Raw genomic sequence first — 27,969 nt, 5'->3', positions numbered from 1 at the left:
GCTTTGTTTGTCTCCTGCACGTCGGACTGTCACCTCAGATGTTGGACGCGCTGTGGCCGCTTCTTCTCACTGACATTTCGCCTCTTGTTCGTAAGCTCCGGGGAATGGGACTGCATGCTTCGTATAAAATGGGATTTTAATGCTGCACACAGCGGACGCTCTAGCCTGTGCACAGCCAGGGGACTGTAGTACGCTTGGTAATGTTTGCCAAGGAATAAAACGGTGTAGCCGAAGGTGCATAACATCTCGTTTCCATGGACAACACGTCCATAATAACACAGGTTGCAAATCCGAAAGAGGAGGAGAGCATTTCTTCAAGTCAAGATAAAGGTAAGGCGCACAGACACTGCAAAATGTCACACGCACGGTTGTTACTTTCATTTTGACATGCCTGAATTAAGAAAAGAAAAAAAAAGATTATTTGCGTTGTTCGGTTGCCAAATGTGATCCGCAGCCCTCAATGCAGAGAGGATACTGGGCTCCGGACTGCAACAGCAGAGCCTGAGAGTATCGACGGAAAACCTCCATTGTTCAGCTGAAGCAGAGAAACATTAACAGCCTCAGCCAGCCCGTCAATATATATATAATGTTTGGAGGGCGCTGTAACTTTATTGTCGGCAGCTTTTTATTTTGCTTAACGAGACCTTAAATCTTCAAAAATATATATTTTGCGACTTAAAAAATGTGATATTTTCTATTCTGTGTGGAGTGAGCTGGGTTTACTACAGGGGGCGGGTACTCTACTCTTCTCTTGCACTGGCGACATCCCTGCATGCATCACTGACACTAAAATGCCTGGTCTACTACCAATAACAAATACCACCAATGATCAGGGGTCAAGTCAACAGTTAAGCTGTGGTACCCGAAGAAAACCACCAAGTATTTACGTAGGAATATATATAATTGTGCACATGGAAGTCCCTTCATCTGTGTATTTACACATTTATTTGCCCGTAAACCAGTAACATTGGATGCATATGATTATTTTGCACATTTAATTAATTTTGAACACCTCACTGAAATAATGAAAATGTTGAAAGGTTTTGCCTCTACAGTAAAAAAAAACAGTGCTGTTTATCAGTATCATCAGCTCCCTTGTAGAGTTTGATGATAATAAAACAATTATAATCATATAATCGACAGCATATGTTTACATGGTCAGAAATGTCCACTTCCAGATGTGCAAAAAGTGCCTGAAAACAACAGCTCAACAGCTGCTCTACAGATTACTGTAGAGGCTGAACGAAAACACATTTTCTCTCTGTTGTTTTGCACAAGCGTCGCCGCTTCACCATGTGGGGATGACATCAACGACAAATCCCCCTCATGAGTCAGGAGCTCTTCAGATTTCATTAACTTTCAGAGGGGTTTTCACAAGTCTGTGCAGGCCACTGATGCTAACATTTGAGTCCACACAAGAAAAACCAGGCTATGCAGTGTTGTGTGAACATACACGTGGGATACACAGGTGTCCATGGGAGATTACAGCAGGAGGGTTGCTTGGAGCTCAGGGTCGTGACATTCCCCCACCAGGACCCATCCCACTTAGCCACAGGGTGCCTGGAGACCAGAGGGACCACAACTTCCTGCTACACCCAGTGCTCTGTTGGAGAAAAGGTCACCTTCCTGCATCACCCTCTGCTGAGCAACACTGACATACATGAACCACTCATGACTCATTGACCTCTGAGCCGGCAGTCATGAAATGAAGTAATCTGGACTTGTTTGCTTTGATAAGTAATTGGACACAAACATAATTCAGCAGCAGAAGTGAGGCTTGGACATAACCTTTACTTTCACTTCAATGATGCATGTTCTTTGCTTGAAACTACTCCAGAACTGACCTGCATGGTCATGGCGACCAGATCAATTATGATTTATGTACCACCGCACCACTCCAATATTTGTTTTTCCTCATCTGCCTGCTCTAATCTTCTGGTGCCGCCTTCATAATAAAAACCTTCATGAAACAAATCAATGAAAACAGTCGCTAACAGCAAACATTGGGCTTCATCACTGACTGTGCTGCAGCAGAAATAAGTGGTATCATCCAGGAAATAAAACTGTTTTATTTCCCTTTTTAGCTCATTTTTAATCGCTTGCACAGAATTCCCACACTTTCTTCTCTGCAACATCCTGCTTGTCTCTTGAACAGTAAATCCCAGATGACATGCGGAATCCGACAATTAATCTGGCAGGATAAAATCCAGGGTCAGTGGCTGACCAGAGAGGACACAACACACACACACACACACACACACACACACACACACACACACACACACAGTGAGGCAAAGTATCACCAGGGAGCTTCTTGAATGGAGTCCCTGCCCTTCACTACTGGCTTTGTCAAAGCAGACAACAAACAAGTGCTTGTTGTCCAGGACAGTTACTCTCTGACCTGCTCCGGCTGCGCTGAAGCCACAAATGATCACACACACACACACACACACACACACACACACACACACACACTCACATGCTGAATATTTCAGAGAATGGGCGGGCTATTTTCAGAGTCCTATCAGTTTCATTCCAAGCAAAGATGTAGTAACTCATTAGAGCCAAGTTTTTTTAGACATTTGGTCAGGTGGAGATTATACCTTTATACATTATGGATTATGTTAAATGAGGTGAGGGTTGGAATCATAACGGGGGTGGTTTCTTTCCTCAGACAGAGCACATGTATTGGTACAAAGTCAACTGTGTCATACGTTTGGAGGATATGCAAGGCTGTTTTTGCACTAAGAAGCCTGTGTTGGACATGAGCTTTATCAAATATTTGAGAACACATTCAGACTGTTTGTTGAATCATAATGTAGTTTTTCTTTATAAAATTTGCAACGTGGTACTAATTTAAGGCCAGATATTTCACAGGAACCAGTGCAGAGGCACATAGGAGGCTGAGAAAGCGGCGTTTCTTCTCTCTAAACCCAAATGAGGCTTTTCATTTGGCAGCCGTTTGCTTTTCAGGATCTGATGCAATGAAATGTAATGACTGGACTAACAATGTGCAGGGAGTCACAGGCCGGCCAGCCTCCGTCTCACTCCACGAATCACTGAGGCTTTGCTCTGATAACTTCACAGTCCAACGGGTATCAATGGACGAGCTGTTTACCTTAATCAGATTAGGTGAAATCTGAGTTTAGCTCTTCACTGCTGCAGCGTGAGTGATGACACTTGGACCAGTTTTACACACACACAGAAACAAGTTTTGAGTTAAACAGTGATTATGGTATTAATGGTCTTTCTCACTTGGAAACCTTTCTGAATTGTTTTTGTGTTTCACATTCACACGTTGTCAACCGTCTTGTGTAGTTGCTTGTGTTCGTGGATGACACTGAATTCATTTCATACAGTTATATTGTGCTTTACATTTTTGAATAATCCCAACAATATCCAGACTGTAACATATTACTGGAAATGCAAATTTGACTAAATAACATGTTCTCTTCACTAGATCTTTGTTAAGAAAGTCACAAGTAAAGCACAAGTCTTATAGTCAACAAATCCCCTGAAAAGACTGAAAAACAAAAAGGTGTTCAGTCTCTCAATAATTTCTGACCCAAGCCCATTTGTTCCCACTTAAGACAACATTTTTTAAAAACGAGTCACACACATATTTAAATTTATAAAGGGGTCCTAAAATAGCAGGGGCACTGAAGTTTTTAGCAAAGATCACTCAAGCAAGAGGAAATTGGGAATTTGCAGGGGACTATTTTCAGCCGCGGATTAATACACATTTAGCAAGCATTTACAGCATCAGGATGGTATATGTGGATTGAATCTAAATAAACTACAGTCCCAATACAGTGGAGCTCAATGGCACAGGGAAATAAGCTATATCAGGCTTTGGGTACACAGACAATACTTAGTAGGAGGAGTTAATTATTGGTTTTGGATTTGCTCACAATAAGTAAAATATTGAATATCATCTTCTTATTCTTTAAGTGTGCAATAGCTCCAGTTTTGCTTCTTTCATGCTGCTTTAATAACTCTGTAGAATTTACCCCAGAGTCCTCGAAAAAACTATTTGCTTTTTTAAAGTCACTTATTGGGGAAAATCAACAAACACAAATGATACATTTTTTGATTCCATGCGGGGATTTCCTGACTGAGGCTGAGTAATATGCATTTGCCTGAATAGACATAATGTCATTCTCCCCTGTCATTACTCCAATGGCAGCTCACGGCTGCAACACTGCAGTTTAGACTAAACTGTGTGTTTCACACAGCCCACTTACTTTCAGCCTATTAACTCTGTGGTCAAGGTTCTTCTACATGTAGATGTCTCTTATGGTGATGAGATATATAATTTCTGTAGAAGCGTAGACGAGGAGGATACGAATGACGTGTTAAAATATATATTAAAATGATTCCCTCAAAGGCTTGTTGGTTAGAAAATCTTTGCATTGCCAGAATGAAAATGTAAAGCTGTAATTACATATTAATCTGGAGAGAGGCCTGTGATTTCATGCACACTTCTGCGGTTATTCCTGGAACATGCTGCTGTACATTAATAAAGTGTTTATGATGTGTGGACCACACCTGCAGGGGTGTGTGCGGCACAGTTAGCGAGGGGAGCTACTGTGAGTTTTGGCCGCCTTGGAGTCCCTGGCACAACCTGCCACTCTGCTATGTGCAGCACTTTGCTGTCATGGCCAGACTCAAGTGTTGGGTAGAGGAAGGTTGCAGCTTTTACTCGGTCATAGGTGGCGTCGATTTCATAGATATATTTTTTAAGGATACAGTATGTCGTTCTCAAGCATTGGATGGCTATGCGCCTACAGTGAAGTCAATATTCGGTGCAGCATTTTGACTGAGAGATGAGCTGGACTCTGAAGTGCAGGTCCTTATTACAGATTTATGAGCCTATTTCAGCCAATGCTGCTCAGAAAAGCTGATTATCTGCACCTCCAGGGAAGTGTTGGAGTGTTGGACACATCTTCATTACTTTAGTCCAATACCATACTGGGCAGCTGATTGGGAAGAGTTGAATGTGTTTCTTCCAAGCCTAAGCTCCTTGACTGATAAGCTTGTTAACTGTATGTGCGGGACCGGGCCGTGTCTCAGTGTGTGCATGAACATGTCTGAAGTGGAAGTTGGGGGTTGTATAAAATTTACTTCTTGTAAATTAATTCAGTCCCACAACAAGAGGCAATGTGATGTTTTTACAGCTGTAAGTAGCGAATACATGTGGTTGTAGTAACTTTGTGTTGTTGCTCTGCACAGAGCTTGTTTGGCATTGTAAGTAACCACGATGGAATTGCCAGCTCTGAATTTCACATTATGTATGAGCTCATAAACAGTCAATCATCAGTAGTGGCTCCCTTAGGTGTGTGTTGATGTATGAATCTCTTGTTTTAACTTGGAAACAATACCTAAAAATCATAGTTTATGTTCATATCTCCCTTATGATGTCATTGTTATGCTAGTATTTCCATTTTTAAAGAAAGAATGTTAGCTGTTAGCAATTTACAAAAATATTGTCAAAAGAAAAAGCCATGTTATTTATGGCGATATAAGATAATGTAACAAATTAATATAATATTAGTTTGACATTTTCCTCACCCAGAGTTAAAATTGATACCACTCACATATATCCATTAAGCTACAGCCAGGAGATGGTTAGTTTAGCTTAGCCAAAGATTTAAAGCAGGGTAAAAGGCTAGCTTGGCTCTGCCCAATTGTCAAAATGTCCACTGACCGCCACTAAAGCTCACCAAATAGCATGTTATATTTTGTTTGTTTAATCTGTACAGAAAGTGAAGAGTAAAAACAACCAACAGCTGTTTCCCACTGCTTGCAGCAGTTGTGCTAACTTAAGCTAACCCTCTGAGACACATTATATTACACATATGTCCACAGAAATGTATTAATTTGTTGAAGAAAATGATAAAATTAGACCATGGCCTACTATGTTGGGTCAATCTTGAATGTTTTTAAATAATGTAATTTTAAATAATCAAAATATCTTCAAAATATACCCACTGTTGGGACATTTGGAAGCTAGCTGAGTAGCAGTCCTGTAAGCTTCTGCCTCTCTTTTGTGCATTTCCTCAGTGGTGGACTTTGATCCTGACAACAAATTATAAAAATGTCATTTTTTTTGATAAAGTGTTATAATGGCTGGCAGAGGTTTTTTTCCAGAGCCAATGAGGGTTATCTCTTGTGACACAGAATGCATTAGGAAGATTTATGTCAGATTTTCACATCCGCTCACAATAAAGATTGAAGTTAAAAAATCAGCAAAGTGGCCCTTAATTAGGAGGCAGCCTGTAGATCTATGGACTGTGAGACACAGTGAAGGAGATGCAATCGCACTGCAATCCGTCCTCAGAGAGGCCACAGGGGAAAACAGTGTGGGTTGACTCTTTCTTCACTCCTACACTGGCTCACTCTGAATACTTAAACCTTCACTCAGAATGCAGTTTTAACTGGAAAAAAAGAGAAAAGAGTTCACATCACTCCTGCTCTGAAGTCCCCGCGCTGGCTTCCAGTTTAGAATAGAACTTTAACATCCTTTTACTTGTTTATAAATCTTGTCGCAGACTATATCGTTGATATGCTGCCAGCATATGTACCCAATGGGGTCTGACCTGAGGACAGTTCATTCAAAATCACCATTTTAGCTCTAGCTAAGGTCAGTTATCAGCATTATTTTGCTATTACCAGTGGTGGAAGAAGCATTTCGACCTTTACTTATAGTCTGATTGTATTTTTCTTCGTGTCAACATATCCCATGACAAGACCAAAACCAACAATAAATTGATCCTACTAGTATTGTTTTGCCAAAGCCAGCTTATTCCTCTGTGCCATAGACCTCCATTGTTGTCCAAAAGCTATTAAAAACACATGAGTCAGCACACAGTTGCACTGGGTGACATGTTCCAGTCCTTCATGAACATGATGTCTGAAGTTTATTTTGAGTCAACCACACATACACTGTCCTGCTGCCGGAAATACCCACTACTGCACGAATTGACTCGCTGAAAATAGTCCCAAACAAATGCACTATTTACCTCTGTTTGAGTAATGTTTGCTAAAAATTGCAGTGCCCGGCTGTTTTTTGTTTTTGTTTCTTTTTAATGAAACTATGTTTTTGTGACTGTTTTAAGATTAGCATTTTCTGTAGCAACCAATTGGCTTTGGATAGTTGGAAGGTGCTGAGAGACTTTTCAGGGATTTGTGGAAGGAAGAAAAATATGGACTAATGGTAGCCTTGTCCTTTAAGTAAAGAAGTATTTCACCCCTGAAACGTTGTGAAGTGGAATAATTAAGTAGCATAAAACACATAAAAACTGTATTTGCAGTAATGGAGTAAATGTACTTTGTTACATTCCACCACACTGTTACTATAAATGTTACTATAAATTATAAAAGATACATGTTTTTTCTCACTTATTTATCATCTTATTTGTATCATGTTTTTGACAAGGACATGTAGGTCCTCACTGTCACATGAGGACTTGTTCCTGTTTCTGTTCCTTTTCATACCAAGAGTTTCCTGTGATTCCTTATGATTATTTGTATATGTCCAATTTAAACATTTATACCTTCCTCTTATGTAATGCCTTGTGATTGGCCGCTTTCAAGGAATTTCAAGTTTGTGATGTGCCTGTTGCACATCAGAAACTCAACATTTCTCTGCTCTCAGTGAAGTATTTTGTTATCCCGGGAGTTGGTTCTGCTGCACAGCATGGTTCTGTTTTTTTCTGGGCCTCTTTTTATGTCTGTGTGCGTTGGACCGTATGTTTGTGGGCAAGCTTTATGTCCGAATGTTGTCTCAAGTGTAGCTCATACGCTGTGGTTGCTTGTTCTGGGGGAAAACACTACTTCAAAATGTCCACCGTGGGCTTTGAAGAGACTATTACAGTAGGATTTCAAGTACATTCTTTCTGCCCGGTCGACCTCCATCCTGAGCACTGATTGGTTGTGATTGCACTATAATAATGAGAAAATATATATTTTAGTGCGAGACAACAGAAGAACTCCATCGATACTAAGTGGCTAGATAAAGTCTTGTGTCCATTTGCAACTTTTGGCTTAATTGGCTGCAGCTGTCAGTGACTTTCAACTCTTCAAACTTCTCCTAATTGAGTACAGAAGACAATAGACTGACACTCCTCTGGTGCATGATTTAAATGCACAGTATTGTTGAGGTATTACATCACTCTGCCTTTCCTATATATCGTGACACATCGGCTGTGACTGACTGAAGACCATTATTAATGCCCCAAAAGCCCCAATCCCTTCGGAGAAAAAAGGATCGCCTGCCACACAGCCGCTGCAGCCTGAATGCTGCTGCTCTAAAAGCCTGTTTCTAACGGGACTGTTGAGCGTGGACTCGGAACAGGCCACAAGCTAGGATAAATTGACCATCCATTCAGCCAAACGGACGTTGTCAAAACAGATCAATACAGCCAGAGGAAGGTAGGGGTCACGGAAGAAAGAGTGGAGGTCAAGAATAGAGTGCAGGAGAAAGTGTTCAGTAGCATCTGCGTGTCTCCTGGGTTGTAGGCAGGTACCCAGCCTGGCTCTGACAAGGGGATGGCCTTTCTGCATATTTTGCCCTCTTCTGGCTGGCATTCATCACCAGTAATTGGTGATATCTGAAAGGGAGATCATGTTTTGTCCATAATGATTTTCTGTCACCCGTCCTGAAATAATGCTGCGTGCCAGTTTGTGAGATATTTGACAGAAGAGTATGAAAGGTTTATACATTTTTAAATAGATGAGCAAGGAACGAGCAAATACACGAGTATAGAGGCTGTAAAAGACACCAAGAGGCCTCTCCAGAGGTAAAGGTGACTATTGTTTGCGGTGAATCTCAAGGGGCATGAAGTAGGACATGCTGTGAGTGGAAATGTGGAGATGAACGCCTCTCAGGGAGCAGAGAGATGGGGAACTGTAGCAGCAATAGGCAAGCAGGGCATGCACATGCTCACACCAACACACACACAAATATATGACCTACTTGTTTACTTCCTTTCCATTCATAGCAAGCAGCATTTTAATGAATCTGATTTGCTGGAAAAACACACAATTTGTCATTTTGATGCTGCGTTCATGCATGCTTTTGTATTTGAGAACAAAACTTAAAGGGGAATTCCACCGATTTTATACACTGCGATTCGTTTACTCGTCATTGAGGGTACTCAGCTTGTGAAAACAGTTGTATAATGTCTTCTGGGGCTCTGGAGGAGTCTGAAGGAAGGAATCAGGGTTTTCTCAGCTTTTTAACAAAAAGCCTGAGTTACAGACTGGGGAGGTTAGGAGCTTGAAAGACCAGACAGGGAGGGTTTAACGAAGAGAAGCTATTGGTTGTATTCTGGGAAATGTAGCATCCAGTGTTTTTGGAGCTTTTGACCATTCGTTTTCTTTCTGTCTCTTGTAAGTTCACAAATTTTATATAAGATCAATACTAAATTCTCTGGCTTCTCAACTTTCAGGATCAATTTTACAGCTGCACGGACAACATCTCTGGGGTCACCAAGTGTACGAGCATGTCCACGTTCAAGAGAAGCCTGAAGGCCAGCCTTTAATTTCATCTGACGTTAATTTGTGTTTTTTTAACCAACAGACAGGCAAAGAGGATTTCCCATCAGTCACTGAGCCTCTGGCACTGAGCGCGCAGTTGTGGATGAGAATATAAAAAGATATATAAATAATGAACTGCTGCAGCCCCAAACAACGTGGGCTGTGTTGCTGCCGGTTGCGTAACTCCGGCAGAATAGTCAGATCTCCCTCATTATTTCTCCCTGAGCTCTCAGTGGGTTAATTCCCCGCGCTTGTCATCTCCTTCATTTCGAGAAGCAGCAGCAGCGGCCCTCGTCTCCCCGGGGGGCTGCAAGCAGGCTGGCACCGCTACCACAGCGGAGGCAGGAATGCAGGGGGCAGACCCACCCACATCCCTGTGTCAGGGTTCACGGCAGCAGCGAGGAGAATTAGTCCCTTACACGACATGGGTGCCAACCGAGTGGTTCATGTGTTTAAGTCTTAGTGTCTTCACTTGGTCTAATGTAACTGGGTTATTGAGTGAATGTCAGTTACATAAGGTCATGTAGGATGCAGATGTATATATAAATCCTCCTGGATGAGTAGGGAAATAAAGCCAGGAGGGCAGCTGAGGGTCAGTCAGTGTGACTAAAGGCATCTGCTAGTACCGAGTGTACCTCCACAGCCTGTAATTTTCACCCCGGCCTCAGCTGTCTGTACGGGGAAGTAAGGAGGCTTAATGGGAGTTTATTTTATCATACTGTGCTATTATTGCCTTAATGGCCTCACACATAACCCACCAAGGACCTCGGCACAGTGAACACACACAGGCTGAACTGTCAGGCTCAGCTCATCTGACGCTACCTAACTCCACTCAGCTGTTTGGATTTGCTGCGTGTGAGTATGTGTGTAAGCAGACGTGTTCAAGTGTATTGTGAAGCAGATGCTCTTTGGTGTAAATATTGTTTTGGAAGCCGATCTGTTGTAATTATCATCGCCTCTCTCGGTGGGAGTTTCTCTTGTGTGGAGACAATCAATAATCTGTTTTTGATTAAACAAAAAAAGAACTCATTCTTTAAAATTCAGCATTTGGGTGGGGAGAAGTGCTTGAACAGTTAGCTGACTAAAGGATTAGTTGATGAACAAAAATAGAGTGACTGTGGCTCTTAGTTGTGTGCTTGAGCAAGACACTGAATGGAAGAACTGGCTTCTGATGTATGTGAATGAAAAAAATGGAAGTCACTTTATACCATTGCAAACTGAAAATATTTGGGTTTTAGGCTCCTGGTCAGACAAAACAAGCAATTTGAAGACATCTCCTCCGACATTGTTATGGGCTTTTCCCACTATTTTCTGACATTTTACAGACAAAACAAATCATCGATTATTAAACTAGCAAACAAAGTCTATAGCCATGCTTGCAGCTCTGTGAAGCTGTACTTGGGCACAGCTGTGCTTTGAGCTGAATGCTATAGATATAGTGCATTACTGCAGGGATTCCTTCCACAGTGTTATTTTGCTGACACAGTGCACAACAAGGAGTCCCCCCTCACTGCTGTGTGTTGCTGTTAGTGACAGAAACAGGTACTCACTCTGCCTCAGACTGCTCAAGACATTAGATCCCAGGCTCCAGGCAAACAGTGGATAACCTGTCGATGTATGTGTGTGTGTGTGTAGAGTCCTGTTCTTCATTTTGGCTGCAGACGAATAAGTATTTTATCCCACATGGTGTTATATAAGCCCTAGACAGCTGGTCCCACTTTTAATGCAAAAACCCCACACTCAAAATCTCAGTTAGAGGAGGAGGAGGCAAATCATCTGTGAAATCATGCCCACTCCCTGAGGCCATGGCAGGGTTTTAGCATGTCATTTTGGGCTGCTGGTATCTCTTTGCCATAATGTCAGTTTATCACTGTGTCATGAAGGCTTTTGTTTGGGTTATACACTAGCTTTGTATAGCAGAGATAGCATGGATAGCATTATTTTGGTGTATGTTAAGTACCCGGCTGCGCCATTTAAAACCGGCCTGTTTTCCATCTGAATTATTTACACTGCACCATCACATGGACCATTCTCACATTCACCTTCATGCCCCCCAGGTACTGTACACTTTACCTGCCTGGCTGATCAACTAACTGCTGCTGGAGTGCAGTTCAAGGTCTGTCACACAGGCGCTACCGATATACCAATACATTAAAGGATCGTTTTAGTTTAATACAACTGATGAGGATGCAGCACAGAATGCACCAAGTTAAAGCGAATTATTGCAAAAATGCCCTATAATAGCCTATAAAGTTATATGACTGTTAATCAACTTGTTTTTCAAAATCACATAATGCTGCGTTCATATGATGATGATCACTTGGTAGCAAATGTTACGAGATCCATGGCCTGGAGGTTGGGAACGTCTGGTTTAGATAATCTGGCTAAACCGTTTGCTAAACTGTGTTTAAACCCTGTGTGATCATCTGACCGCTACTTTTTATTGCCCAATCTGACGTCGTAGCAATGTTGTTATGTTCCCAGATCTCAGCAATGAACTTGGTGAGCACAATGTTCACAACTAATAGAAGTGATGGCCAAAACTATGAAAATAAGACCCAAGTTGTAATAAACCTGAATTAACCTTCAATTGTCTGCCCCGCTGGGCAGCTTCCCCCAGAAGCATTTGGCTCAAGAGAAATGTCCTGACATAAACTCTTGAGACTTCATCCACTGTAAAAGCTGAACTTAAACCTACTATTTTAAATGTGACATGTTGTGTTTTGACTGCTCGCATACTTTATGTGCTTTTAAAGCTACAGTAAAGGAGGCCACCTCTAAAGTCTTGAGCTAAGCCGAGGATCACATTCCCTCTCAGAGCTTGGCATTATTCCACGCTGTGGGTCACGGGGTGATTATCTCTTCCTGTCAGGAATGCTGAGAATTTCCTGCGTTTTCTCCCTCTTCCGGCCTTGTTAGTGGTTGTGCCTGAACATGTGACAGAGAGCCTGGGCCCGGCTGGCTCTGATTGACTGGAGAGTCTCCTACAGTATCACTGTTACCTAACGTTCAGCAGGAGCATTGACACGGGCACTGCCTTAAAGGGCCGTATTCACAGCTCTCACATCAAGGGAATATGCTGATCGAATGAAGTGTATTCAGTGGGTAAATAATCTGCACCTGCTCTGAGGAGGCTACAGCTTTGGCCCGATGTATCTCTCTCTCCAGGAAGCTTTTGTTAGATTAAACCACTTGCATGCACCACCCTTTACCTAGATTTAGTTAGTTAGGCGTATCCCTTATTAACAGAACCGCAGACTCTCAGCTAATTCTTCACAGTCTGGGTTTTAACTTGTAGTGTTGTTGCTTGTTCGTCTCCCGTGACCTTAATGGCAAATGTTGCACTTTAACCTTATGCTGTTATTCTCAGGGCTGATGAAAGCAGCATTACTATGCAAGTAGAATAAAAAGAGCTGACTCCAGTCACATTCCTGAGCAAGGACATCGAAAGAAAAAAGCTTCTGTGTGCTTCAGTTGTGTCAGTCTGTGAAGTATGCTGTTTGTTGATCCCTGTACATGCGGCCCTTTGCCTTAACATGTGAACATGTGCTGCATGTGTGTGTGTGTTTGCTCGGTCTCCGGCAGCAGTCAACTCTCAGCTATGTTGTTTGTGTCAAAGGGAGAAAGGAAAGCTCTGTTTGTGTAGGGTGGTGGTGCAGGAGGGGGTGGAGTAAGAATCAGACCCAAGTATAGGCTGTCTCGCCACAGTAACTCTCCCCACCCATTCTACGCCCTTCTCTCCCCTTCCAAGCTCCCTCTCCCTTCTCTCTCGTACTCCCACCTGCTTTTTCGGGGTGGTCGTTCTCGGGGCAGCAGACCAGGGCGGGAAAATGTAGACGGCCTCAAAATGGAGGAGTGAAGAATGACATCAAAGAGTTTGAGGCCAGCTTCAGGGAGAATGAGGGAGGACTCAGGGACCCTCCAAACTGGAAACTTACCATGCTAAAGGGTGCACTTTATTGATGGTTCATAAATATTTTAATAATGTTTCATAAGCCATTAATTAGAACAACTTTTGGGTTGCCAGGGTGTGAAATCTCTCTGGCAGATGAGTCATTAATAGTCAGGTCATTAATAAAGTCGTTAATAAAGGGTCAAGAGATTCACTTTCTAATAAGCTATCAAGCTTGCTGTTACAAAAGTTAGTAAGTAATTAAGAAAGAACAGTAAAAAATCCAATTGTAATTGTTAATGATTCATTAATAAACTTATTAAACCTCAAGTCTGCTTTTATACATGTTAGTAAGTCATTAATAAACAATAATAAACATCAAGTCTGCGATTATAAGTGTTATTAAGCTTGATAATTGGTGATAAATTGATTATCAGATTTGGAGCTAATTGATTTTCAATTTGATTGCCGCAGCTCCAAAATGCAACTGTCCTGCTGGAGGAGGCTGATTTTTCACGACCTTTATTAACCGTTAATAAAGCCATTAGATACAGCCTATAAACCTTAATAAAAAGTGCCTTATTAGAGAATAAAATTATTCAATGCTGTGAGCACCACAAATGATATTGCCAGAATATAAAGTTTGGCATATGCATTTTATTCCATCAGATTTAGTCCCTGCGACTTAATGAGACTTCCACAACTGTGTGTGTGGACGTGTGTGTGTTGGGTGATCTTTCTCTTATGGGGTTAATGCTCTCAGTGTTGTTTTCCCTTTTCTCTAATCAGATGAATTCCTGTCGTTCTTCAACCATTAATGCTTTGTCTGTGTGTAATAGTAAGCATTCGTATGTATTCATAGTGTATACTTCTATGTCAGAGTACTTTTATCAGTTTTCTGTTCAGTCAGTGCATCAAGTCTACAAGGGCAGGACATGTCCTTCTATCACCACACAGGTTATAATAACACAGCATGTTGCCTTCCTCTTCCGACCGTATAGCTGTGTTTGTTTACCGAAGTGGTGGTTTTTGGGAACATCTATCGGGGAAGAGGAAAAGCCACAGTGAGCTTTGGACTACAAAGACGGAGAGAACAAAGAAGACGAACTGCCCGCAGCCTGTCAGATCCAGTCGGAGCAACCCAAAGATAGTTCCAGGCGTCAATCTGAAGGCTCTCAGAAGGGGAGCAGGCTGCAAAACAGCCTCAGCATGCATGGCTAACTGGGCTGCCTGTGTCACACGGCTGTATGAACACGTTAACAAGACGGCAGCAAACAGGGACACAGTGTGATGGCCGCTCCAAGGCACGAAAATGATGATTCCAGCTAAAGTCAGCCCGTGGACACTTCAAAGTCCTGAGCAGATTTGGGATTTCCATGCCTAAAAATTACCTTCAAAGCAATTAAACTGGCAGAGTTTCTACTTCAGGAACACCTCCGGATAATTGCGCTGTCAGATTTTAGCCTTTGTACTGGAGCTGCCCAAATTTCTATTTTTATCCACTCGTCCTCACCGACAGAAAATATAAAAATCATAATCCGTGATAGAACATTTATAGAGGCCTACAGACCATTCGAGCTCGCTTGTTTCTCCTCTGTCAGTGTGAAAGTAGGCCATGAGCTTCAGAGACACTGAAGGAGGAATGATGTAACCAGGGACCTATATGTGTATGTTGTTTTCTCCCTGGAGCTCTGCAGCACTCAGCCACTGATCAACCTTTCATGCCAAACATATGAATCTTAGTTTCATTATAGTCAAATATAGAAATGGTTTAGCATGTCAGCTGTTTAAAATATAGAGTCTACTGTATGTGTACAGTGATTTTCAGTCTTTACTTGCCTTTTTCTACCTCTTTTTCTTATATTGTCGTATTTCCTGCCTCTTTCTCTCACATATATGATATGATTCTGTCTATCTTGCTCTCTCTTACTTTCTTAATGTTAATTAACTGGACTACCTTCCCAGAGGGCACTCCGATGATGGCTATTTTTGTCCCTGTGCTCCCTATTGCATGAACCGATGCCTCACTGTGTTGTACAACATACATCTCAGCCCCTTTTGTCACGATAATGCGATGATGCATGCGACACGCACTCTGTCTGCAACTCTGAGCATCACTTTCAGAGGATGCTTTTCATCGGCTTTTAAACATACGACACCTACTCTCAACAGGTGACATTGCTGTGAAATGGCACTTAAAACAGCACTTGATTCAAAGTCAAGAGAGGACATTTTCTATCTCACAGAGTGTAATTTGTTGGCATCAATGGTGGAATGTAACTAAACACACAAATTTGAGCTATATGCACTTTATATGAGTATTTTCATTTCTACTTCACTAAATTTCAGAGGAAAATTATTATTCCACTTCTACAAACAAAACATATAATATAAGCTCATGAAACATTGCATTATTTTCTACACTCAAGAACAAACAAAAATGAATTTCATGACTTTGGAGGATTTGTATAAAACTACCTAACAGTACATAAAACAGTATATAATATATAGTAGTATAAAATATATACTATATATATAATATATAGTAGTATAACACTCAAAGGGGCTATTTTTCTTCATTGAGTACTTTTACTTTTGTTCCCTTGAGTATATTTTGCTGATATTACAGAGAGTTAGATGAGAAGATTGATACCACTTTCATACCTGTCTGTTAAATATGAAGCTACATCCACGAGACAATTAGCTTAGCTTAGCACAAAGACTAAAAACGGGGAAACAGCTAGCATGGCTCCGTCCAAAGATTACAAAGTCCACCTACCAAAACACAAACCTCACATTTCATCTTTAGTTTTATACAGAAAACCCAAATGTAAAGATGACATATCGTTGTTTTATGGCGAGTTATGTGCTCGACTTCTTGGCATTATTCCAATTTCCTTTGTTTCCCGTCTAAGTTAAGCTCTCCGTGTGCTTGCATTGGCCTTATATTAAACGGACAGATATGAGACCACTGGCTGGTATATGCAAAGCAGCCTAACGTCGTTCTTTATGTCATTATCTCTTCCAGTCTCCCAGTCCAACAGCAGCCTAAAGAAGCACCGGAGCCGGAGCATTTTCAGCCCCTTCTTCTGCTGCTTCCGCAACTACAATGACTACCACGTGGAGTCACCGCCCGCCAACAACAAGGCACTTTCTCTGCCCCCGCCGCCAGAGGAGAATGGCAGTCCTCCCAAGGTGAAGCTTATTTCTCTCTCACATCATACTTGGCCAGAGTCCAAATTACATACCATTGGCATCCACACAGCCAAAAAAAAAACCTTGTGGGAATTAGTTAATATAGGACAGAAATCCTGGTTTGACTCGAGAGATCCAGTAACGAGTAACATTTGTTTGGTTGTGCTTGTTAGGGTTTGCCTTCTCCTGCAGAGAGCTGAGGCTGAGGCGCTGTGCAGCCTCACTGAGCTCCCTCCACAAATTTTTCCAGCTGCTTCAAACCCGTTGAACCCAGAGGTTGTTTACCATCCACTGCTTGAAAATACGGGCTCACTTCCCATCTTGCATTCTTCGATATCTGCCTACGCACACAACCGCACACACAAAATAACACACAGAGCACAGAGCATGCTGAGAAGCTCAAAAGACACACACACACACACACACACATGTGCGCGCACGCTCTTCCTGGCGCATGCTCGCCCAAGCTTGCACAAGTCTTACCGTATACCCATGGCAACACATGTACGCACACACACATGCACACATACTGCTGCTTCTTTAATCCCCATAAAGTGGGCCTTGTGTGTGTCCGGTGTGATGGATTGCCTGGCACCCACGCCTCCCCCCTCTCCTAGCACACACACTCTGACCAGTGTAGTGAGGATATGTGAAGCGAACGTTCTGGCCGTGGAAAAAGGCGCCAAAACCCCCGAGCTCCTCCACAAACATGGTGTTCTGCGGCCAAGGCAGGTACACGGGGCTAAAAATGGAGCAAAAATCATATCACATTTCCACTCCTGTTTACCTGTAAATGTGTCTCATTCAGGGGAGGAATGTGCGGCCCTTTAACAGACACTATACATGTGGTCAGTGCTGACCCGCTCCGGACCCCCTCCTCAACAAATGAGCTCCCATTAATTTAGAGTGAACCTAGCGAACCTCGCCATAAAAAGCCTTGTTATAGCATGGGGCAGATTTTCGAGCTGGGTCCACGCCACAGTCCCTCCCAGCAGTGTACTGTTGCTGGATTTCTGGCCAGCTGTATTTGTTACTATGGCAGCTCTGTTTGTTGTTCTCACTTTCTACTATACGTCCCTTTTCTCTGCCCCTCTTCCTCTTCTTCTCCGCGTGCATTTATTTGTTTATCAGAATATTGACGCTTTCTTCCTTGCAAAGATTTCTCACTGTTCTTTCTTTTGCTGTCCTGCTGGTTTTTTTCCCCACCCCGTCTCTCTCAATCTCTTTCTCTTTTTCTCTCTCTGTTTATTTCCACCAGTGTGACCAGGTCCAGGTCATCCCCATCCCCAGTGTATGTATTATTATTATCTCTCATTTTTCTTCATCCTGCTCCATCACAGTAACCTCCTCCCTCTGCTTGCTGTGCTTCATCATTCTAGCTGCATGTGGATGTTGACACAAAGGTGATTTTTCTTTGCTCTCGGATGAAATGTTGCCCTGTGCCATTCTGATAATCGTACAGCATTGCTTTGTGCTGCTTACCCTCCACTCAAGTCATTGTAGAAAAGTGTAATCCATTTATTATCATATGATTTATTTGGGGCTTTGTCCATTTCTTCCTTGTTTTTCCAATCATTGAAACAGAACACGAGGTTGATTTTCTTGTTAGATCAAATTTATTGAATTTTGCATCAGACCTTTACAGCTCTGGTTTGGATCAACAAATGGATGATTCGCCCTTAAAACACTTGATTAAATTAGGTATTTGTCTGCGTGGAGAACGATTACATTGTGATTATGCACTCAGTGGTCAATGAACTACTGTCAGTCCATTAGAAAGGGGCTTGTTTCAATGATTTGTGCTTTTGTCAGACATTCAGCAGAAAGGGGGATTTATCTGATCCCTGCTTTATTTGTGCTGAAATGGCGATTTGTTTAGCTATTTTGGAGTCTACGTGGTGCCTGTGGTTTACTGTAATTTAGGATATTCACACTCACAGCATCCCGCATCGCTGCCAAGCTTTAAACTACACCACCCAGCAGACACCTCCCTTCAGTGGCAGGAAGTGCATGTGGTGATGAGGTCTGCTCTTTCATATTTCTGGTCGAGGACTTAAATAACTCGAGCTGACCTGTACAGCTTACGCCTGCGTCACAGTGTTAAAATCAACAGCAGAAAGTAGACAAACAAGACATCTCTGCAACCTGTTGTTTGGATGTTTGTCTTACTGCAAAAATACCAAGTAAGAGTCACAACACCATGTCAAAAAGCACGAAACCTTTTTTGAAATCACAAAACCAATTCTTACACATTATAGGAAGCACACCTATAGTATAGTAAGTAATTATTGTGTCTGCCTTTATTGCTAACAGACAAACATGTTTTTCAGCATCTGTTTGTTTTATTATTTATCAAGTAAAATTAGTTCCTATCAGTGAGCATGGTGCGCTGTGGTTGAGGGTTATCAGTTTGAGATAGCGCCCCCTGGCTGTGGCTTCAGGTGAAGCTCCCTGGTGAAAATGTCATGGTCCCAGTCAGTCTTTCTTTCTTTCTTTCTTTGCTCAACCTGCATGTGTAAATCACATTCATCACGGCCTGACAGGATGTCATTCAGTGTCCTTGCTCACGGGGAATCCTTCCTGTGAAACATCAGCATGCAGTCCTGCGATAAGACATGATAAATACAGTGAGCCAAAACACACGAAAACACAGATACATGCAGGAAATGGCTGGCATACTGAGCAGCAGCACAGGTGTGTGTATGTGCAAGACTGACAGAGTCCTTGCTCTTCACCTCTATGTAGATGTGTGTGTGCATGAATGCATGGATGTACACGTGTGTGTGTAAGTGTGTGTTCCCTATGGCCCCGCCATCTGCCCCGTGCCTGTCTGTAACCCCAGGCCTGCTTGGCAGAGGACATGAGTGCTTCTCGTTTTCCCCCTGACCCTGAAGGCAGCACAGTCACAGAGCTCAGCCAACATGAGGTAATACAGAAAAAAATAGCAGGGACTCGTACCGTCAGACAGCACATACAACCACAACAACAGGCAAATTAGACGTAATATTACCAGCTGGACAAGTAGATTAGATATGTGACCTGACATTAGTGTCTCCTTTCAGCTTCTCACGTTTTACTCAATGTTATATCATTAAAAATTAGATATGTTTTGGGCTGTCAGTTGTATTATATAAGTAACTTGAAGGCATCACATTGGGATCTGAGAATTTGTGATGGATCTTTTTTTACTATTTATTGATATTTTGACACAAAGGATTGAGCAGATTATCAAGAAAAAGATGATATTAATGATTAGTTACAGCCCTACTTTACATGAAACACCATGACGCCTCTCTATAGACAGACAGACATTTTACTCAAGTTCATTAGATCTCTTAACTAATTCAACTTAGGGCTGATATCAAGTTCATTGTTATATGTGTGAAATATTTTTGTCAGGCTTGTTTGCCGTTAAGTGTGTCACCCAAAGCGGCCAAGTGATCATCTCCAACACTCCAATTGAGCCTCATCACACCCTCAGTATGAGTGTTTGTGTGTGTGCAGCCTGTTCCCTCTAATGAACCTCTGTTGTAAAGGGTGTGTATTGTCTCTGCAGCCTCCGGCCAAGTTCCTCCTGCCTGAGGTCAGTATAGCAGACTACGGCAAGAACTGTGTGGTGATCGACCTGGACGAAACCCTCGTACACAGCTCCTTCAAGGTATTTTACTTCTCTATAACACACACACATAAACACCCAAGTACACATTTAAGTATACAGACATTCACATTATGTTCCTTTTTCATCATTTCAGTTGTGTCATGCTGTTGTTCCACAGCCTTAATAGGATTATACAGAAATAAATCCTGAAGATGCCATTCTTTGCTGTGAATATGGGTACCGTGGCATGATGACAATTAGCATGAGGTGCCGCTGAGCTTCAGTCAGAGTCACTGAAGTACACGTAATCAGAGGAAAGTATATGCCTGAGGGTATTATGGCTTTTATTCAACAGGAGAAGACAAAAAGGAGCTCTAACTGTTACAATAACAAGGTGTTGGCATGGCAACCAGTACATCCTCAGTAGCTGTGCATCATGCATTCATTCAAACCTGTGATATTTTCAGAACGGTACATACATTTTACTGTATGTGCTTCAGTCCTCCCACAATGCGCCATAAACCCAACGTTGTCCCTTCAGACTGTAAAATAGGATTGTGTTCATCATGTCGGTTAAATATCTTAAATTAACAGACAGCTGTGAGACCAAGATGGACATTTATTTTCGGCCATTTTGCAATTGCCTCTAGTGTTAACATCACAAAATGTATCTATCAAGATTCACGGTATTAGATGACAAAGGATAAAGGCAGATGTACTTCCCAGCTCTACATCGTCCGTGTCAATGTCCTGTATCTCACCATCAAAGGTTCCCTCTACTGACACACCTGGCACACCTAGTGACCCACTTCACCACAGCTCTGCCTCGGCCCCAGCTGATCTTATTACGTCTGTGTGTACTGTATCTGTGCCCGTGTGCCTTTTGTCCTCGGCAGCTCGACTGAGAAAGCCAGAGACGTGTGTAACAAAGTAGCTCAAGGTGAAGCTGAAGAGTCTTTTGTGTTTGCTCTAGTTTCATCCAGCAGTGAAAGGAAACTATAGTTGTTAGTTAAAGTAACTGCAGAGAAAACACTTTCAGTACGTTTTCATATAACAATTCATTCTGAAACTTGCTGTGGAAAGTCAAAAGGGAGAGAAAAATGTACACACACTGTACTGGTCCCACCCATTACAGTCACATGCCAGCAGTACAAGGCCACACACACACACACACGTACATGCTCACCCACACAAGGGTGTGTCCACTACAGTGTACTGTTGCCTTGAATGACTGCGGGATGAATTTCGCAGAAATCCTGGATCTGTTCTAATAGTCTGAAGGGTTTTATTTTCTCAAGAGGCAGAAACTCACACAGGAACTCCTTTTTTTCCCCCCCTGTTGATGAAACTCAGTAACACACCACATAGTCAGTCCATCAAAATGCATTTAGTTCAGAAATCAGTATGCAGTATGAAAAGGATTCAGGCGGTGCAATAAATGAAAATCAGCTGGGAGAGGAAGAGAGTGAAACAGAAAGCAACACACACGCAGCTTTTCAGTTCCGTTCGGAAGCCTGCAGAATTTCCTGTAGATTGTTTTTCTTTATAGAAGTGAGGCTAGGAGCTAATTTCAAAATGTGAAACACTTTAATTCATAAATATACAAGTCTGAATTAGACAATTAGTGCAGAAAGACAACCAGAACTGACAGGGGACATCTCACATAGTACACAGATGGATATAGACTAAAAAAGAAATGTTACATAACACGTCACATACTGTATGCTTTATCCTGTATGTTACGGATGAAAAGATAATTCCTGGGCCTGCTCTAGGATTAGATCCAGTGTGTGTTGGACGTGTAAAAGTGGCTGAAAGGATATTCTGTATGTGATGTAAAGTATATTTATATAACACTTCTCCAAACAAATGTTACAAGTGTTAACAAGTGTTATATCTCATTCCAAAATCATGTCCATTCATCTGCTGCTGGAACGGCCTCCACTTTTCTGCAAAGGCTTTTCAGAAGATTTGGGGACCTTCATCTTAAAGATGTTGGATGGGGTTGAGGTCAGGGCTCCACACAGGCCAGTCACGTTCTTCCACACCAAACAGAAAACCATTGATTTATGGACCTTATGACATTGGTATTGTTGTGTTGAAACTGTTAACAAAAATCTCAGAAGGACACTATTGTCTAAAATATTGTCATCATGCTGTAGCATTAAAATTTAACTTAATAAAAACAAAGGGGCCAAATGACGAAAAACACACTAAGTACATGTACCCTGTGAGCTTGAAACCAGTTTGAAACCAATATGTCCGACTACATAAAGGCCTTAGAGCTGAAACTATCAGTTGAGTAACTGATTCTTCTGTAATGAGACATGGAAGTTTTTCAGAGGCAGACTTAGACAGTAATACCAAATGATTAAATGTTGTGATATTTTGTATATAAAGGAAACACTGGACCACAGCCAGGCTGTGATCATCAGTTGAAAAAGTTGAGGTCAACACTGGTTCAGCAGAGATCCATAAAACACTCTCCGTTCTCCCCATTTAATTCATACACATACATTCCCCTCTCGCCCTCCTCCATTTCCATATCCCTGGCCGTCTCGGATCCTGGCCCATTACAGAGCAGCGCTATGAGCAGCTGTGGTGTGTTCAAGTCTTTAGATGATGGAGTGATTCAGCAGAAGAGCAGTAGGCAGAGGCCAAGTCTGTCTCTGCATCTCTTCCTCCATCTGTGTCTCTCCTCTGTCTCTTCTCTTTTGAAAGTTGGACCAGTGCTGCCTGTTTGTTCTCTCTTGTGCCTGTCACTGGCTTGGCTTATTACTGGTACTGTTTTTAAACAGTCAAGGCTACAGTCTTTTACGTTCTCTGGTCTAAACATTAACCAGAGCTGAATATTACAAAACTGATCCATAGAGGCACTCACATCTGTTTTTGGAGGGATCTGGAGGCTTTGATTGTGCATTGACTCACTCTTGCATCACATAGAGAAACTAAACATATCCAGTAGTTCTGTTTTTCCACTGTCAAATTTAGTTCATTATTCCATGTATTTAATTTAATTTATGTATTACAATAATAATCTACTTACAACTACATTATAGCGTGTTATTAAAAGCTTATATAGGCCTACTGCCTATGAATAAAGGTACTTAAAGTAAGGTGTTGACAAAACACAGTAACGACGCAACATATTTCGTCAAAACAGTTAAGATTATGTTTTATTAGTCTAGCATACACAGTCATCTTAAGCATTACTTTACCAAACAGTAATGTTATTGCAGATTTACCTGCATTCTTTAAATATCAGTGGATGAATTACAGTCAATTCCACTTATAAAATGAGACTTCTGAATAATCCTCTATTCTGTTTTTGTCTCTACAACAAACTATCCAAAAAGGTGACAGCCACGGAAAAGCTTTCTTTGTGCTTCTTCAAACTCAGAAACATTTTTTCTCTGTCTCTATGTCACCTATTTTTCTTTCTCTCCCTCTCTGAAATGACACCGCCTTGCCTCCCACCTAATCCTTTCATCCTCGTCTTTACGCCCTCCACTTGTCTTCCACCCACTCCCCTCCGGCATCTATCTTCCGCTACCTCCTGCACCTCTCCTCTCCCCTTTCTTGCTTTAAAAGATGACACGAGTCACGTTGAGAAAACGGCGGCACTCCTTGTGTCCGCGTTCACGTCTGTCATCTTGTTCAGCTCCCAGGTTTCTCCCCGGAGTCTCACTTCTGGTTTTTATTTAACACTGAGATACAGAGCGCTGGAGCAGAGGGAACCACATTATGCTTAAAGCCTTCCGAGTTTGCCTTGGGCATCTTATAGGAGTGTTTTACCTTTCTCTATTTTTTTACCCAAAATATGGGCCTGTGGTTTAGCTGTTTCCTTGTTAGATTGTGCTATTTTTTGCAACAAAAAAAAAATACCACAAGTTTTGAATCCTTTCTCTGTTTCTTGTCTCCCTGCAGCCCATCAGCAATGCAGACTTCATTGTTCCAGTGGAGATTGATGGGACTGTTCATCAGGTACTTTTGCACTGATATGGAGGACTTCCAGAAGTGGGCTTGAATAAAACAATATGTATTAATTTATAAGATCTCCCTTGGAAGCCGTGGCTCCATTTTCTTTCCTTTAGTATTTATTATTCTCTATTATCTCACAGCCGAGTCAAAGTGGGACAGCTCAAACACTCCTCCCTGAATTTAGTGCTTTCTGTTTTATTCGATGTGTCTTTGCTCGCTGGGAAGATAAATGGGCCGTGACGTGACTGTGTCGCCAGGTAAACAAATGTCATAAAGCGTGTTGAAGATACTCTTGAGTGCGCAGCAGAAGAGATGCTTCACTGATTAGAAACGTGTGCATGAGAGACAGCAGTGACAGCAGAAAGGAAGAAACAGAGGATATGTTTACACCTGCTTTGTGACGAGACATGCTGTGCTTCTGTTTGTACAGTATATTGATGTTAAAGGTTTATTTTCTGTTCGAAGCAGAAGCGGCTTTACTGTAGCTGTAACCGGGTTCAAGTAATCCAGGATAGGCTTTCTCTAGCTGTCTCGGCCTATGCTTGATTACTTGCACTTGGGGGCAGCAACTATCCCATGGAGACCTGCTGAAGAGGACGAAGACGAGTGGCTTTGTATTGTTTGAAATTCTCAATGCAGTCCTGACACGATACCTGAGTACACTCCCAGGCCATGTCAGATACTTGCATACATCTGACTTCCAAAGTCTCTTATTTGCTCCAAGTATGGATGTATTGCACATTTTCTTTTTCAGGATAATCAGGGCAATTTTTAAATTCAGAAATAGTGCAACAACAAACATTAATTCAAAGTAACTCAGGTTTTACTCAAGTCAAACCATGTACTGACCTTCCTGACTTCATAAGGGTCAAGGGTCAAAGCAAGACTCACTTAAAAGGTTTGATATCCAGCCTTACCTGTGTGTCAGTTTGTAAAAAGCTAACTTTAAATGCAAGTTTATTTTTGTGTTTTTGTTCCAGGTGTACGTGCTGAAGAGGCCCCACGTGGACGAGTTCCTCCAGAAGATGGGGGAGCTCTTTGAATGCGTCCTCTTCACAGCGAGCTTGGCCAAGGTTTGTTCACACGTTGCAGCACTAAGACGACAGTCACAGTCTTTACACAGACTACATTAACCTGGATGTTTTTTGGTTTGTTCAGTATGCTGACCCTGTGGCAGATCTGCTGGACCAGTGGGGGGTGTTTCGCGCCCGGCTCTTCAGGGAATCCTGTGTTTTCCACAGAGGAAACTATGTCAAAGACCTCAGCCGGCTGGGCCGAGAGCTCAGTAAAGTCATCATCATAGACAACTCACCTGCCTCCTACATCTTCCACCCTGAGAATGCAGTAAGTCAGTCCTCTGCTTGATGATTTTGACTTAAAACCTCCATTGTCCTGGACTAGTGACATCATAATCATGATGATCTGAGATAGGCGAGGGAAGGTTGGATGTTGTGTTTACATTTGATTCTTGACTGAGAGTCATATTTTAGTGTGTTTGACCCGGGAATCTTTCCGCTTTTGTTCACACTTGAGTTGCAAAAAACCCAGGATTTTTAAGGTGAATCTGCTTACATAAATGGTATAAATATAAATGAGGGCTACAGTGAGATTTTACATATCATAGTATGGTTTTAGATCCCATAACATCCTGACTAAAATAGGGTCAAAATACATTGGGACCACAGAAATAAGTTAGTTATAAAGGTAATAATGCTGGTACATGATTATATCTGCAAGACATTGTCAGTTTTAATCTGCACTGTTGTTTTAGAGACAGTGTTGAGCTAGAGGCAGCCTTCCCAGTGTTATGAGATTTCTCTCCTCTGTGGGGAAGCTGCTCAGTGGAGCTGCTGCCACTCTTCATGCCTTTGATGCATTTCCCCCATTAATTATTTACACAAAACTCGCACCATCTACTCACCTATAATGCAACACTTTAGCATCAACTGAGTTTTCTCCCTGTATCAAATGAATAAAATGGGTCTTCCGTTCTCTCTCCTCTCTACATAGGTCCCAGTGCAGTCCTGGTTTGATGACTTGACAGACACGGAGCTGCTGGACCTGATTCCTCTGTTCGAGGGCCTCAGTAAGGAGGAGGACGTTTACAGTCTGTTACAGAGCCTGAGGAACAGGTAGCAGACACTGGCTCCAGCTGGTCCTCCCTGTTCCGGCCCCACTGCACAGAGGCCTCACCTCGCTGCCACGGCCCTGCAGCCCGGCTCCCATCCTCCGACCAGGTGCTGGGAGTCCCAGCGTGGCCCCCAATCTGAGGACTTCAGGAAGTTATTCCAGTCATAATGAAATCTAGAGGCAACAACTGTACGGATTCTTACCATCTCTGCATTCTTGGACTCTTTGTACAGGACTCTTACTGACAAAAGATTATATTACTGTATGTACATACTATATGTTTCTAAGAGCAACACATACATAAAGTAATTTTTCTATCAGAGACAGGAGGTTTTACTATTCTATCAAGTAATATTTTAGTTACCAAAAATAATCGAATAGACAGAACGAAGAGTTTTTTGTTTCTTTTTCAACAATGGGTGACCTTTTGTTTTTTTGTGTTGAGCCGTGCTATGCAGGCTGTTGTTTCTCGTCTGACCTTTCGTTCAAACAACTGTGATTTATCTTCTTACAGAATGAAGTGCCTTCATTACTGTGCTGATTTTGTTGTGTCGGGTTATGGGGTGCACATTTTTATGTCGATATTTACTCAAATTACCCAAAAGCGTATTAACGAAATTCTTTAATTGAAGTTGGAAATGAGTCTTTGGTAATTGTCAGTAAATCTGAGAAAACAGAAAAGAATGATTTCTAGAAAAGTATCCAACTAGCCTGTTAGACCCGGATGATTTTTTGCTTTTGACTTCAGTGACGTTGAATTGTTAAATTTACCAAAGATTTTTACAATTCAATGTGATTTGTGGCTGAATGACGTCATTTGATCCTTGACAGTGACTGTAAATTGATGATCCTTAAAGACATTGAAACCCCATTTTATTATTGAAAAAAAAAGAAACCTTTGTGATGACATCATCGTCTACCAATAAATGTTAAACTTTTGAGGAAAATATAATAATTAGCTTAGATTACATGAAATTCTATTTATTGGGGGAAAAGTGGGTTGGGTGCATTGTAAAGACTGCTGTTGAAATCGTACTGTACAACATTATTAAAGTTGCAAGTTTGCACACTGTCAGTTTGTACCATTGTAATAACTTAAAACAAACCTTGAAGCTGCTATAATTCATATTTTTATATTAACATGGAATCAAATGTTTAATGTGAAAGGGGTCACTTGAAGTGACAAACCCACAGAGAATTATCATCCTATTCTGCAGTTTGTCTCTGACGTTTTCAGTGGAAAAGCTCTAATAACTACTGTAGCGACTGTACACTACCAACCCAACACCAAACAGTAGTAAAGTTAGCCACTAGCTGGTGAACATAGTAGAGCATTTAGCAGCTAACGAGCCACAAATTTCCCTCAGGAGTTGGTGGAGACCCAAACTGAGCTAAAAGAGAGTCAATATTGGACTTGTCTGCTTGAAGTGTTAATAAGCAAGTGTTTGCTAAGTTCATCCTATCAACTTAAAAGGTAATTTCTGCTGCCCCCTAGTGGCTAGAAAGTCAGATGCATGTTTAAGTGACATGAAGAGCTGTATTTTACTTTAAATTGTCAGAAGGCTGAGGTTCAATGTTCATTCTTGACCTTGGAAACAGCAATTGGCAAAACAGTCTCACTCATGAGGTCCAT

The 27,969-nt window shown here is 41.8% G+C and overlaps 1 protein-coding gene across 3 annotated transcripts; it reads left to right on the top strand.

Moving 5' to 3' along the window:
* Positions 1-12: 12 nt before the first annotated feature.
* On the top strand, positions 13-27,408 carry ctdspla (CTD (carboxy-terminal domain, RNA polymerase II, polypeptide A) small phosphatase-like a). 3 transcript variants are annotated; one of them, XM_070928254.1, is made up of 10 exons: positions 13-330; positions 4,148-4,206; positions 5,036-5,045; positions 16,461-16,627; positions 17,886-17,918; positions 20,184-20,285; positions 24,153-24,209; positions 25,187-25,279; positions 25,365-25,550; positions 26,217-27,408. In XM_070928254.1, the coding sequence occupies exons 1-10, from the start codon at positions 255-257 to the stop codon at positions 26,340-26,342; spliced, it is 909 nt and encodes a 302-aa protein (XP_070784355.1). In that variant the 5' UTR covers positions 13-254; the 3' UTR covers positions 26,343-27,408. The 3 variants fall into 3 exon arrangements, with proteins under 3 accessions (XP_070784355.1, XP_070784356.1, XP_070784357.1); XM_070928255.1 differs by lacking the exons at positions 4,148-4,206; positions 5,036-5,045; XM_070928256.1 differs by lacking the exons at positions 4,148-4,206; positions 5,036-5,045; positions 17,886-17,918.
* The last annotated feature ends 561 nt before the right edge of the window (positions 27,409-27,969 follow it).

This window comes from Enoplosus armatus, chromosome 21, assembly GCF_043641665.1.
Source record: "Enoplosus armatus isolate fEnoArm2 chromosome 21, fEnoArm2.hap1, whole genome shotgun sequence".
NCBI lineage: Eukaryota > Metazoa > Chordata > Actinopteri > Centrarchiformes > Enoplosidae > Enoplosus > Enoplosus armatus.
This window is presented reverse-complemented; position numbering and strand designations above follow the sequence as displayed.